We start from the raw sequence: 11,784 nt of genomic DNA on the forward strand, positions 1-11,784 counted from the left end.
GAGGGAACCGAGACCACCCACCTCTTTCCTTAAAGAACATTGTCCTTTAGGGCTGCTCCCCCATTCTGGGCTCAGAAAATTGCTCAATGCCCCACTCGCAGAACTTTTCTGCAGAAGGGGAGATCCACTGCCAGCTCTGTAGCAGCTTGGGATAGGACTGTGGCAGTAGCAGGTGCAGGGGATTTCAGGCTGACACCAGGGTCCAGGAGCCAGGGCGTGAAAGAAAGGAGGGAAAAATGGAAATAGGCAGAGGAGGAAGAGAAGAGAGGGAGGATGAGGAGGAGGCAAAGGTAGGAAGAAAAGAGAAAGGGAAGAGAAGAAAGAGGAAGAAGGAGGAGGGGGAAAAGGGGATGAGGTGAAAAAAGAGAATGGGAGAGAAGAGGGGGAGGAGGAAGAGGAAACAGAGAGGAGAAAGGAGAACAGGAAGGAAAAAGAAGATAGAGGGAGAGGCAGGAGCTCAGTGCTGTAGGCTTAAAAAACCCAGACCAGTCCTTCAGCCAGCCTCCTGTTGAACTGCACATGCTGAGCTAGTGCTAGAGTATGCAGGGGGCAGGAGGGTTTGGGACAGGGGGAATGACTCCCAGTGAGCCTTGCCCTGCTAACCATCTCTTAAGGTGGCAGGGGCAGCAGGAAACATCCAAGGCCTGACCCCATTACATATGGCCTCCCAGGGATGTGCCAGACCTTCTCGGGGGAGGACTTCCCAATAAACACTAGACAAAGCAATCAGTCAGCAAACATTTATTAAGTCCTTACTGTATGTCAAACACTGTGCTAAGCGCTGGGGATACAATGGAAGGCAAAAACAATATCTGTGCTCTCAAGGAGCTCACATTCTAACAGGGGAGACAATAGGTACACACAAGATATAGACAGAGTAGGTGGAAGGCAATATGTGAGGGGAAGGCACTAGCAGCTGAGGGAGCTGGGAAAGGCCTCCTGCAGAAGGTGTCCCTTGGCCTGAGCCTTGAAGGAAGTCACAGAGTCTAAGAACCATACACTTATCAGACGCCTGCTGTGTGCATGGCACTGTACTGGGCACAAAGAGTGATACCACTTTCTCCTCTCCCACTCCTTCCTTCTTCTTGCACTCACCAAGACCTGGCTGTGGTTGCACTTTTGCTCATTTCCCCACTCTTCCCCCCCCCACTCACCTCCCACCCTCCCCCTCACTCCCTCATCAAGGTGGAGGTGTTGGAATACTCCTTGCTCCCCACTACCATCTCCCTCTACCACCAACACCCCATAATTTTTCCTCCTTTGAGGTTCATTCAATCCATGTTTCCCACTGAATCAAGGTTCTAGCAAACTTAATGAGAAAAGGGTATTAAAGGACAAGGGAGACAAGCCCCTCTGGCAAACAGATAATAATACTGATTGAAGTGCAGATAATATACACATACACACTTGCCATCCATCATTTCTGACTAGTATTTAATTACCCATGACCAAATTCTTCCTTCACGTGCTCTGGCCTGGTCACATACTCTGCATGGCTAAGAAAGTACTTCACAGTTATTTCTGTCAATAGATAGAAAATATATGGCAAAAATATACACACAAAAATAAATAATCATTATAGTCCTCAGATGACTGATATTATTCAAGTTAATTGTGGGGATGTTTTGTTGTTGTACAACTAGACTCTGAATTAGTTTTGTCTTTCTAGCAACTACAAAAGCACAATCTTATTTCTTCAAATTTAATTGGGTATAAAATATACCTAAGGTGACTTTGCTCTCTTTGGACTTTCTATTATAAAGTTGACTTGCAGAATCATCAAATCAAGCACATGGTAAACACGATGATATTAAAAGGGTGAGGGGAGGGGGAAGGAGAAAGAAGAAATGTTAGTAGACTTAAAAGGCAAAAAGGAGATAAAAGGAAAGACGCTGTCAACAGAACTTCAGGCTGACGCTCCTTGGATGCCAGCTCCCTGACAGATCTTGAAAAGCCTGTCACAGGGGACTTTGCTGAAGGGTGTAAAGCTGGATTGAAACATTTAGTCAGTCACAGATCTAATACATATACCAATTTAAAACCAAGAACACTGGAGGTGCTTAGAAGATGAAAGACCAGGAAAAGCAGTCACTAAGTTCTTCTTTTCCTTGTTGGGTTAGCTTAAGCTGAGTCAACAATTTACAACACAGTGAACATACTCTGCTCCATGGGTCCAAAAGGAAGGAATGCTGTGTGATATTGGTGGATGATCACTTTTCAGGCAAACATCAAGGAAACTCCAACCTTCTAGGAAAACAGGATCTGAGCCCATTCACTCTCCATAGGGGTAGAATTGATGGTCCTCAACCTCAAATGGCGGCATATCTTGCATGCTGGAAGAGACAAAAATGAAACAAGGCATTAAGTTACAGTCAGTGCTTGTTAATCTGGGAATGGGAGGAGAGGAGGGATGGGGGCCAAACTAAGACCAACTAGATATATTTACCAAAAGATTGAGTATGATATGGATTTTTCCCCACGGTCACACATACTTGCTAACAGGTGGATTAACTAATACACTGCAAAATTCAACCTGAAAACTCTTCTACTTATCAGGATCTGTGGTAGGAAGGAATGGTTATAATTAGTACTGAAAGACAAAAGAGAAAACAGGTTGAGAATGGAAGGTTAAAAAAAAAGCCTTATATTGACCAAGGGATTTAACTGGAGATTAAAACTTGTATAAAAGCATGGATTTAGGCATGAAAAAAAATAATAAAGCCCTGCTTTCTATTTTACCTCATGAATGCTTGCTGGTCTGCTCTCCATACTGGTTCTCTGCCATAGTGGACATACTGGACGTTCTGGAAGCTGTTCTGGTAGCCGTTCTGGAAGCCATTGTGCGCCCCGCTGTGGGCCTTCTTGTGGACGTGGGATGCTCCAGAACCAAGACCGTACAAGTATCCAGAATACTTGGCATCGTCAATGTGGTCTTCGAAGAACATTTCTCTCATTTTGAAAAAGGCCATACCCGTGAGCAAGGAATCGGACCCCGCCTGGTGCTGGGAGCCAATGCGCTCCAGCTCCAGCTGAGTGGCCACTTCCTGCAGTCCACCCCTGAGGTTTCTGCAGCTCTTCATGAGGTACTTGATGTCATAGATGACGGGAAAGAAGAGTCGAAGGATCTCGAAGAAGTCGTGGGCTTCTTCGGGCAAGGGAGAGTTGGTGAGGATCTTGATGAAATAGCCAAAGTCATAACCACTGTGGAAGGAGAGCCACTTGACCCCTTCACACAGCACCACTCCTGATGTCATCAGGAGCTCCGCAAAATACTGTGCCTCGATGCCCTCCTCCTCGTGCTTCTTGAACTGGATCCCTGACATGGTGAGGAGCTCGATGGAGTCTTGCGCATACATGTCCTCCTTCAAATTGAATTTGAAATTGAACTGCCACGTGGAGGTTCCTGGAGGGCACTCTCCTTGCTCATTCATAAACGTCAGTCCCAGCTGGATGATCTTCAGCCAGTCCACATTGCATCTCAGCAGCTGATACTGGTAGTCGGCATAGCTTCTGAATTCCCCCACGGGTCTGGCCACCACACCTGGGAACTCCGTGTCCATAGCTACGTAATTGTACTGCTGGATAACGGGTCGCATTTTCTTCATCTCCTCGTCCAGGTTGCAAGCCCAAACTTCCCGGATCCGCGGGCTCTGGTCGGCATGGGCAGCGGGCATGGTGGGCAGAGGCGGGGCGCGCGGCGCGGGGGCTTCGGGCGCCAACAGGCAGCAGCTCCTCATCCGGCGGATCCAAGATTCGCCTCCTAAAGCACCTTTCTCGTTCCCCTGTACTTTGGTACCTGCGCCGTGGCTGCTGCGGTCGCGCTTCTCTGCCTCCTCTGCCGCCTCCTCTGCCTCCTCCTCCTCACCATAGAGACGGCCTTCCGTGGCTGCGCCCCCCACCTTCCGTCCGTCCCTCCCCCTGCTCCGTCCTCCCCACCCCAACCGGCGCCACCCGCTGGCCGCCTGGGGAAGGAAGGAAGGGGGCGCGGGAGCCGCGTGGCGCTGCCCCTCCCCTCTTCTCCTAGGTTCTCCAAGTCGAAGTCCAGGGAGAGAGCTGCGCGGTGACGTCAGCCTGCCTGTGTGCCCAGAAGATGCTGGACTGATGGCTCTTCTTCTCGCGGATTACGGGCGATGTGCGCGCGTGTCTCCAGGAGACCCCGGCAGAACGTCAGCCCCCCGCGAGGGGAGGGGAGGCAGGCAGAGGAGGGGAAGGAGAAGGGAAGGCAGGGGAAGGGAGGGGGCGCTTTCGTGCTGGGGCGGTGCGGTGTTGCCGTACCGCGCGTGCCGTGCCGTGCCGCGCCGCTGTGCAGTCCCCCAACTCTGCGCCCCTTCCCGCGTCCTGTCCCCTCAACCCCTGCCCAGCCCGGGTCCTTTTGGATGTGATGATGTAGGGATGTAGGGATGGAGGGATGGAAAGATGGAGGGATGGAGGGACGGACAGAGTGAGTGACACTGCGGACCTAAGCCCATAATTACCCAGGAGGAGGAGGAGAAGGGGGAGAGGAGTAAGAGACGGGAGGGAGGGAGGGATTGCCTTTGGGAAACCGCAAAACTCTTTTAACGGCCCCCGTTAATTTTAATTTGCATACGTAGCGACCCAAGGAAGAACTTCCTTATTACGCGAGTTAGCCCAGTGATGTCCAGCCGTAACCTGAGACAGTGAATGAACGAATGAATAAATGAATGAACGAACGAATGAATGAAGCAAGCAAGCGTTTAGGAAGCACTCATTATGCTCAAAGTACTATGCTAAACTCCCCGGGGGTGGGGGTGCGAAGGGAAGCCGGTCCTTGCTCTCAAAGAGCTAGAGTTCTAGTGGAAGCTAGCTAACGTTCAATATTCCCTGCCGATTAAAGCCTAATCAAATGACCCCCCCCTCCCTTTCAGGCTTGACAAGATGACTTCCCTAAATCCATGGTGAAAATCACAGTCCGCAGTTCTTTCTGTACCCCTCCTCACACACATCCAGAGGGGATGGATGGGAATGTGCCCTGAGGAACTTCAGCCTTCCAAATAGAGGCTTCATTATGGTAATTACTATCCTTGATAGGGGCATCATCACATCACTGTGTGTTTCCACAGGGAACCACTGGCCAACTGCCACCAGTACACCTGCCACGGTGTCTTTATGGGTACAAGGCCGTGCTGGAAATCATGCCCCTAGGCCCCAGGGCTGCACCTCTGAGACTCGCACGAGATTGTGTGGGTAAAACATTTGTAAACTTTAAAGCACTATATAAATGTGAGCCGTTTGGGGGGTGGGGGTTGGCTGAAAGAAGGAGAGAACCACGTTGGGGAAAGATGCAAAATGTCTGATTTAGGCCAACTTTCAGGGAAAATTTCCTAGGGATGAGAGCTGTTCCAAGCAGGGATGGGCTGCCTTGCAGGTGGGGGTTTCTCTTTCCAGCAGAGGTTGTGTTATATAGGGGACTCCTTTTTCTGTGTGAGTTGGCCTAGATGTCCACTGAGTTCCTTTCCCACTATCAGTTCTCTAATTCTTTTGTAAATACCAGAGTGCTGGACTTTGGGGTTGGGAAGACCTTGGTTCAGATTCCACCTCTGAGGCTCAGTCTTCTCATCTGTAAAGTGGGCATTGTAGCTGCCTCACAGGGTTGTTGCTCATAAAGTTTAAAGTGACTGGAGCTAGTGCTGTCCAGAGCCTCTCTGCTACCCGAATTTTGCTCCCAGAGGAAATGTTGGTGCCAAGGGCTATTCTTTTTTTTTTCTTTTTAAATTTACTTTTTATTTTCAGTTCCAAATTCCCTCTCTCCCTCCACCCTTCCCTCGCCCCTTCAGAAGGCAAGAAATACCATGCCCATAATACATGTGAAGTTATGCAAAACATGTTTCTGCATTAGCCATGTTCTAAAAAAAGTAAGAAAAATAAAGGAAAAAAGTATGTTTCAGTCTGCATTCTGAGTCCGTCAGTTTTCTAGCTGGAGGTGGGTCATATTTTTCATCATGAGTCCTTTGGAGTTGTGGTGGATCATTTTATCAATCATAGTTATTAAATCTTTCACAGTTGATGATTATTACCATATTACTGTTACTGTGTACATTATTGTCCATGTTCTGCTCACTTCACTTATTACTTGTTCATCCATTCCCCAATTGATGGGCATTCCCTCAGTTTCCAATTCTTTGCCACCAGAAAAAGACCTACTATAAATATTTTTGTACGTATGGATCTTTTCCCCTTTTCTTTGATCTCTGTGGTATACAGGCCTAGTACTGATATTGCTGGGTCAAAGGTCATGCACAGTTTCATTGCCCATTGGGCATAGTCTCACGTTGTTCTCCAGAACTCTATCAATAGTGCATTAATGGATCTATTTTCTTGCATCCCCTCCAGTATTTCTCACCTTCCTTTTCTATCATCTTAGACATTCTGATGGGCATAAGGTGCTACCTCAGAATTGTTTTAATTTGAATTTCTCTAATTATTAGTGATTGAGAGCATTTTTTCTATGACTATTGGTAGCTTTGATTTCTTCTTCTGAAATCTGCCTGTTCATATTGTTTGACCATTTCTCAAGTGGGGAAAGGCTCTTATTTTTATAAATTTGACTCGGTTCCCTATATGTTTGAGAAATTAGACCTCCATCATTGCTATAAAAATTTCCCCCATTTCCTTCTTCTAGCTTTGACTGCATTGGATTTGTTTTTGCAAAAGCTTTTCAATTTTATGTAATCAAAATTATCCATTTTACCTCCCATAAACTTCTCTATTTCTTCTTTGATCATGAACTCTTCCCATAAACATAGATCTCATAGGTAATTTCTTTCATGCTGTCCTCATTTGTTTGTGATCACCTAAGGGTTATTCTTTTTCTTATCTTTTTTATTAATTTATTTTTAGTTTTCAACATTCACTTCAATAAGCTTTTGAGTTTTACGTTTTCTCCCCTTTCCTCCCCAGATCCCTCCTGAAGACAGCGTGCAGTCTGATACAGGCTCTACATCTATATTCCTATTAAACATATATTCACATTAGTCATGTTGTAAAGAACAATTAGAACCAGTAGGAGGAACCACAAGAAAGAAGAAACAATACAAAACAGAAGGAAAAAAAAAGAGCAAATAGTATGTTTTGATCTGCATTCAAACTCCATAATTCTTTTTCTGGATGAGGATAGTATTTTCCATCATGAGACTTTTGGAGATATCTTAGATTCTAAGGGTCATTCTTGATGCTACTCTTACACGCATCATCCACAGGTGGGAAGGGTAGTCTCCCAGAATTGCCTTCAGGCTGGTTGGGTTACCACTCATTGCCTTTGGAATCTTGCAGAGGAGACATAACATATCTCAAGCCCCCAACACAGGCCTTGTTTCCCTCCCACCCTCCCAGCATCAGCCTATTGGGCCAGCTTCTTCCTCCTAGACCTGTTTTCCCTCTCAGCTCATGAACTATATTAAAGAATCAAGAATCCCAAGCCTCCTTAAACTCTTTTAAACTAGTATTTTATTTTTTCCCAATTACATGTAAAGATATTTTTTTACATTCATTTATTAAAATTTGGAGTTCCAAATTTTCTTTCTCCCTCACCTCCCACTTCCCTAAGACAGTAACCAATTTAATGTAGGTTATATATGTGAAATCATGTAAAACATATTCCAATTTTGGTCATGTTGTGAAAGAAGAAACAGACCAAAAGAAAAAAAACAAGAACAAAATAAAGTGAAATTTAGTATGCTTTGAGCTGCATTCAGACTCCAACAGTTGTTTCTCTGGATGTGGATAGCATTTTTCATCATAAGTCCTTTAGGATTGTCTTGGATCACTGTCTTGGATCATCAGCTGATAATGGCTGAGTGATTCACAATTGATCATCATACAATATTACTGTTTACTCTGTACAATGTACTCCTGGTTCTGCTCACTTTGCTTTGCCTCAGTTCATGCAAGTCTTTCCAGGTTTTTCTGAAATCCACCAACTTGTCATTTCTTATAGCACAATAGCATTCCATTATATGCATATACCACAGTTTATTCAGCCATTCTCCAATTGATGGGCATCCCCTCAATTTCCAATTCTTTCCCACCACAGAAACAGCTGCTTTAATATTTTTGTACATGTAGGTCCTTTTCCTTTTTTTATCTCTTTGAGATACAGATCTAGTAGTAGTACTACTGGATCAAAAGGGTACACAGTTTGATTGCCCTTTGAGCATGGTTCAAATTGCTCTCCAGAATGGTTGGATCAGTTCACAACTCCACCAATAGTGAATTAGTGTCCCAATTTTCCCACATCTTCTTTAGCATTTATCATTTACCTTTTCTGTCCTATTAGTCAATCTGATAAGAGTAAGATGTTACCTCAGAGTTGTTTTGATTTGCATTTCTATAATCAATAGTGATTAAGAGCAGTTTTTCACATGACTATATATAGCTTTGATTTCTTCATCTTAAAACTGCCTGTTCGTATGATTTGATCATTTATCAATTGGGGAATGACTTGTATTCTTTTGAGTCAGCTCTCTATATCTCTGAGAAATGAGGCCTTTATCAGAGAAACTACTTACAAAATTGTTTTCTAGTTTTCTGCTTTCCTTCAAATCTTGGTTGCATGAATTTTGTTGTGCAAACCTTTTTTAATTTAAAATAATCAAAATTATCCATTTTATATCTTGTAATATTCTCTATCTCTTGTGTGGTCATAAAGTCTTTCCTTCTCTGAAGGTCTGACAGGTAAGCTATTCCTTGCTCTCCTAATTTGTTTATAGTATCACCCTTTATGTCTTGATCATGTACTCATTTTGACCTTATCTTGGTATACCCCCATAAAGTTATTATTTATCCTGCAGATATTTCCTGGTTGGAGCTTTCACTAACATCTACTGGTTCGGAGTTTGCTCAGACTTCTGTGGGAATTTTGTTTACTTTACTAGGCATATTTGTTACCAGGATTTTGTTTTTTCTTTTTCTTTCTTCAGTGAAGGAAGGAAGGAATGGATCTAAAAGGGAGATAAAATTAATACTTGTTCATTGAAGAGAGTAAAGAAAAATGAAAGTTACATTTCCACTGTGGGTTCCCTCAAAAGAAATAAGTAAGTAGAGAGAGGGATTGGCTTGAGGAAAAATATAGTAGGTGACCCTGCTGGGATCCTGTTAACCAGCTGGTGGTCTCACAGGGCAGGACTTGACTGGTGTTCTCTTTGTGGGTCTGAGATTTTATTGATAATCTGGCTGGTGGTCTGGAATCCACTGGATAATTTGGCTGGGGCTCTGGCATCTGATTGGTGGTCTCAGTAGGTCCTGGAATCTGAGTGGTGGCCTCACTTGGAGCCTAGGATTTGATTGGTGGTTTTCATTTGGGCCAGGTAGTTAAATAAAAGTCTCAGTGTAAGCCTGACCCCTAATTGTAGGTCTCCTAGTGAATGTGACTACCCATGGCCAACACCATCCCTGCCTTGGGAAAGCTGTAGCTGTTGGGATTATGAGAGAGGGGAAGAGGTACTGATTGACTTTGTTTTTCCAGTCCCAAATTCCTTGTCATTTCCATGACAGGCTGCTGCAGATTCCGTCAAGACCACTGTTCACATGGTCTGGCGACTCCCATGAAGACTGTCAGTCAGATGCCAGGGTCCTACTGAGATTGCCATTTTGGGGGCCAGAGCTCCATTAGGATCGTTAACTGACTGGAAAGAGGATAAGAAAAATGTGGAGAAGGGGGAAGAGAAAAACAAAAATAACTCCAAGAGAGAGACAGTAGGACTAATCTCTAGGCCTCCAGGGAAGGAGATGCCATGTTCACCAGTCCTAGGGGTTCCACTTCCTCTTTATGAGGGAGCTGGTTTTTTTTTTATATCTGATCCAAACCCTTTGAAAAAAAAAAGAGCCCCAGAGTAGCCATTAGGACTTGGGATTTAACCTCTGGGCTACCAGTAATTTGTGGCTGGAACAATTGAACCAGTTACCTCCCATCTTGGTGCCTCAGTTTCCTCCTCTAGTAAATGAGCAGTTTGTCCTTGATTATCTTTAATGTCCCTTCCAGTTCTCCTATTTAAAGTTTAATTGTCCCTTCCAGCCCTGATATTCTGTGTTTTTCTATTTTCCATTCTCTTCCAGCTCTAACATTACATATTCTGTGTTCCAGGGATGTTTCTGGCTCTGACTTACTGTGTTCTAAGGTCTCTTCGATCCATTCCATGTTGTAAGCTCCCTCCCAGGTTTAACATCCCACATTCTATGTGCTCACTGCCTCTTGGGTTGTGATATTCTCTACTCTAAAGCCTCTTCTTTCTCTAATATGGTATATTTTAAGGCTCCTCCTAGCTCTGACATTCAAGGTCACTCTGAATTCTAACATTCCATGTTCTAACATTTGTTTTAAAGCACCTCTATGTTTTGACATTCTCTGCTCTATATTTAGAAGAAAATTTTAACTTATTAAAGTTCACCTTTGGTTTACTCCAACCTTCCTTTAAGCACACCTTTTCCTCAGATCCTTCCCTCTCCATTCCATCCCCTTGGTGTGCCCTGAGGCTGCCTAGGGTCACGCTGAACTGAAAGGCATACTTTGAACATCTCTTCCTCCAAAGTCACCTGTATTCTCTGGGCTCTGAGAAACTCCCCTACCCCAGTTCTTTGAGAATGCTAAATGCATAATTGCATCATTTGAATAGGGGGCAAATGCTTCTTCCAGGGGGAGAAATGTTCTAACAGGGGCCTGGTATAGTGGATGGAGTGTTGGATTTGAATTCAAGAAGACCTGAGTTCAATTCTGCTACAAACAGGTGATAGCTCTGTGACCTTAGGGAAGTCACTTAACCTCTCCGTGCCTCAGATCCTCATCTGCAAAATGAGAGGGTGATTGAACTCACTGATCTCTAAGGTCCCTTCTATTTCTAAAATTTATGATCCTTTCATCCTCTAATAGTGTAAGTTCACCCTCCCACCTACCCTTATAGTTCCTCACCCCGAGGTGGATGGGGACTACATTATTTTTGTTGGGAGGGGAAAAAAGTTTCTACTGCCCCATAATTCATCAATGTGGACAAAAATATCCCAATCCAAATCTAGGTTGATTCCAGAGTCCCCCAGTCTGTCTGGAGCATGAGCAATCAGTATTTCCGTGCTGGTTTAGATATGCTAAAGTTTGTACTAAGGGAAGATTGTGTGAAGGAGCCTACCCCACAAACCTGCCCACAGAGCTGCTCCTGTGTGAACCAGGGCTGGGCAGGGAGCATAAAGTCTCACTGAGAGTTTCTGGGAAAAGAAAATTGCCTGGGCTGATTGAGAGAAGCAGCGGGAGCAGCCTTGGGGAAAGGCTTGAAATCTGAAGAGTAGGAGGGGCTGGGCAAGTAAATCCCTGTGAGTGACAGACCAGGCTGGTGGAACATTTGGGGAGGGGGGAAGGGCTGGGAGGGCAATGAAGAGCTTCAGCTGCCAAGGCTGCAGTCCGAGAATCATGGAGTCTTCCAATCGCACACCCCTCAAGCTGGAAGGGACTGCTGATGCCTTGTTCTCACCCTGGCCTGAGCGACAATCCCTTGTAAAATTTTAAGGATCTGTGGGCATCCAGTGCTGGAAGAACTCAGTCCTTTCCTCCAGAGGCACTCTTCCACTTTGGGGCAGCTGCTTCGTGGAGAGAGAGCAGTGATTTCAGCCTGATCCCCCTCCTTCCTCCCAACTAGAGTGAGTCCTCAAAGCCTTTCAATCCTCCCTCCCCTCTCCTCACCACAGAGGACTAGAAGTGGCATCTCTGGGTATCAGGGCAGCATGTCCACAGGGATCCATCCTAGAACCCAGTCCTGAAATGGATGTCAGAGGTGGGTCTGG

General features: G+C 45.1%; 1 protein-coding gene across 1 annotated transcript; it reads right to left on the reverse strand.

Annotated features, from left to right (window-relative positions):
• Positions 1-2,272: 2,272 nt before the first annotated feature.
• Positions 2,273-3,737, reverse strand: LOC114052361 (CCR4-NOT transcription complex subunit 7-like). The gene is made up of 2 exons (XM_027874923.1): positions 2,740-3,737; positions 2,273-2,333 (listed from the first exon to the last, which is right to left on the reverse strand). The coding sequence occupies exons 1-2, from the start codon at positions 3,735-3,737 to the stop codon at positions 2,273-2,275; spliced, it is 1,059 nt and encodes a 352-aa protein (XP_027730724.1).
• Positions 3,738-11,784: the final 8,047 nt, after the last annotated feature.

This window comes from Vombatus ursinus, unplaced genomic scaffold, assembly GCF_900497805.2.
Source record: "Vombatus ursinus unplaced genomic scaffold, bare-nosed wombat genome assembly UNPS02003565.1, whole genome shotgun sequence".
Classification (NCBI taxonomy): domain Eukaryota; kingdom Metazoa; phylum Chordata; class Mammalia; order Diprotodontia; family Vombatidae; genus Vombatus; species Vombatus ursinus.

What these genes read in the sequence shown, in the direction of transcription:
- LOC114052361 (XM_027874923.1), bottom strand. Translation starts at nt 3,737, where the DNA reads ATGAGGAGCTGCTGCCTGTTGGCGCCCGAAGCCCCCGCGCCGCGCGCC. An exon ending in GACCAGCAAGCATTCATGAG is followed by an intron (nt 2,334 to 2,739) that starts GTAAAATAGAAA and finishes TGTCTCTTCCAG; the next exon opens with CATGCAAGATATGCCGCCAT.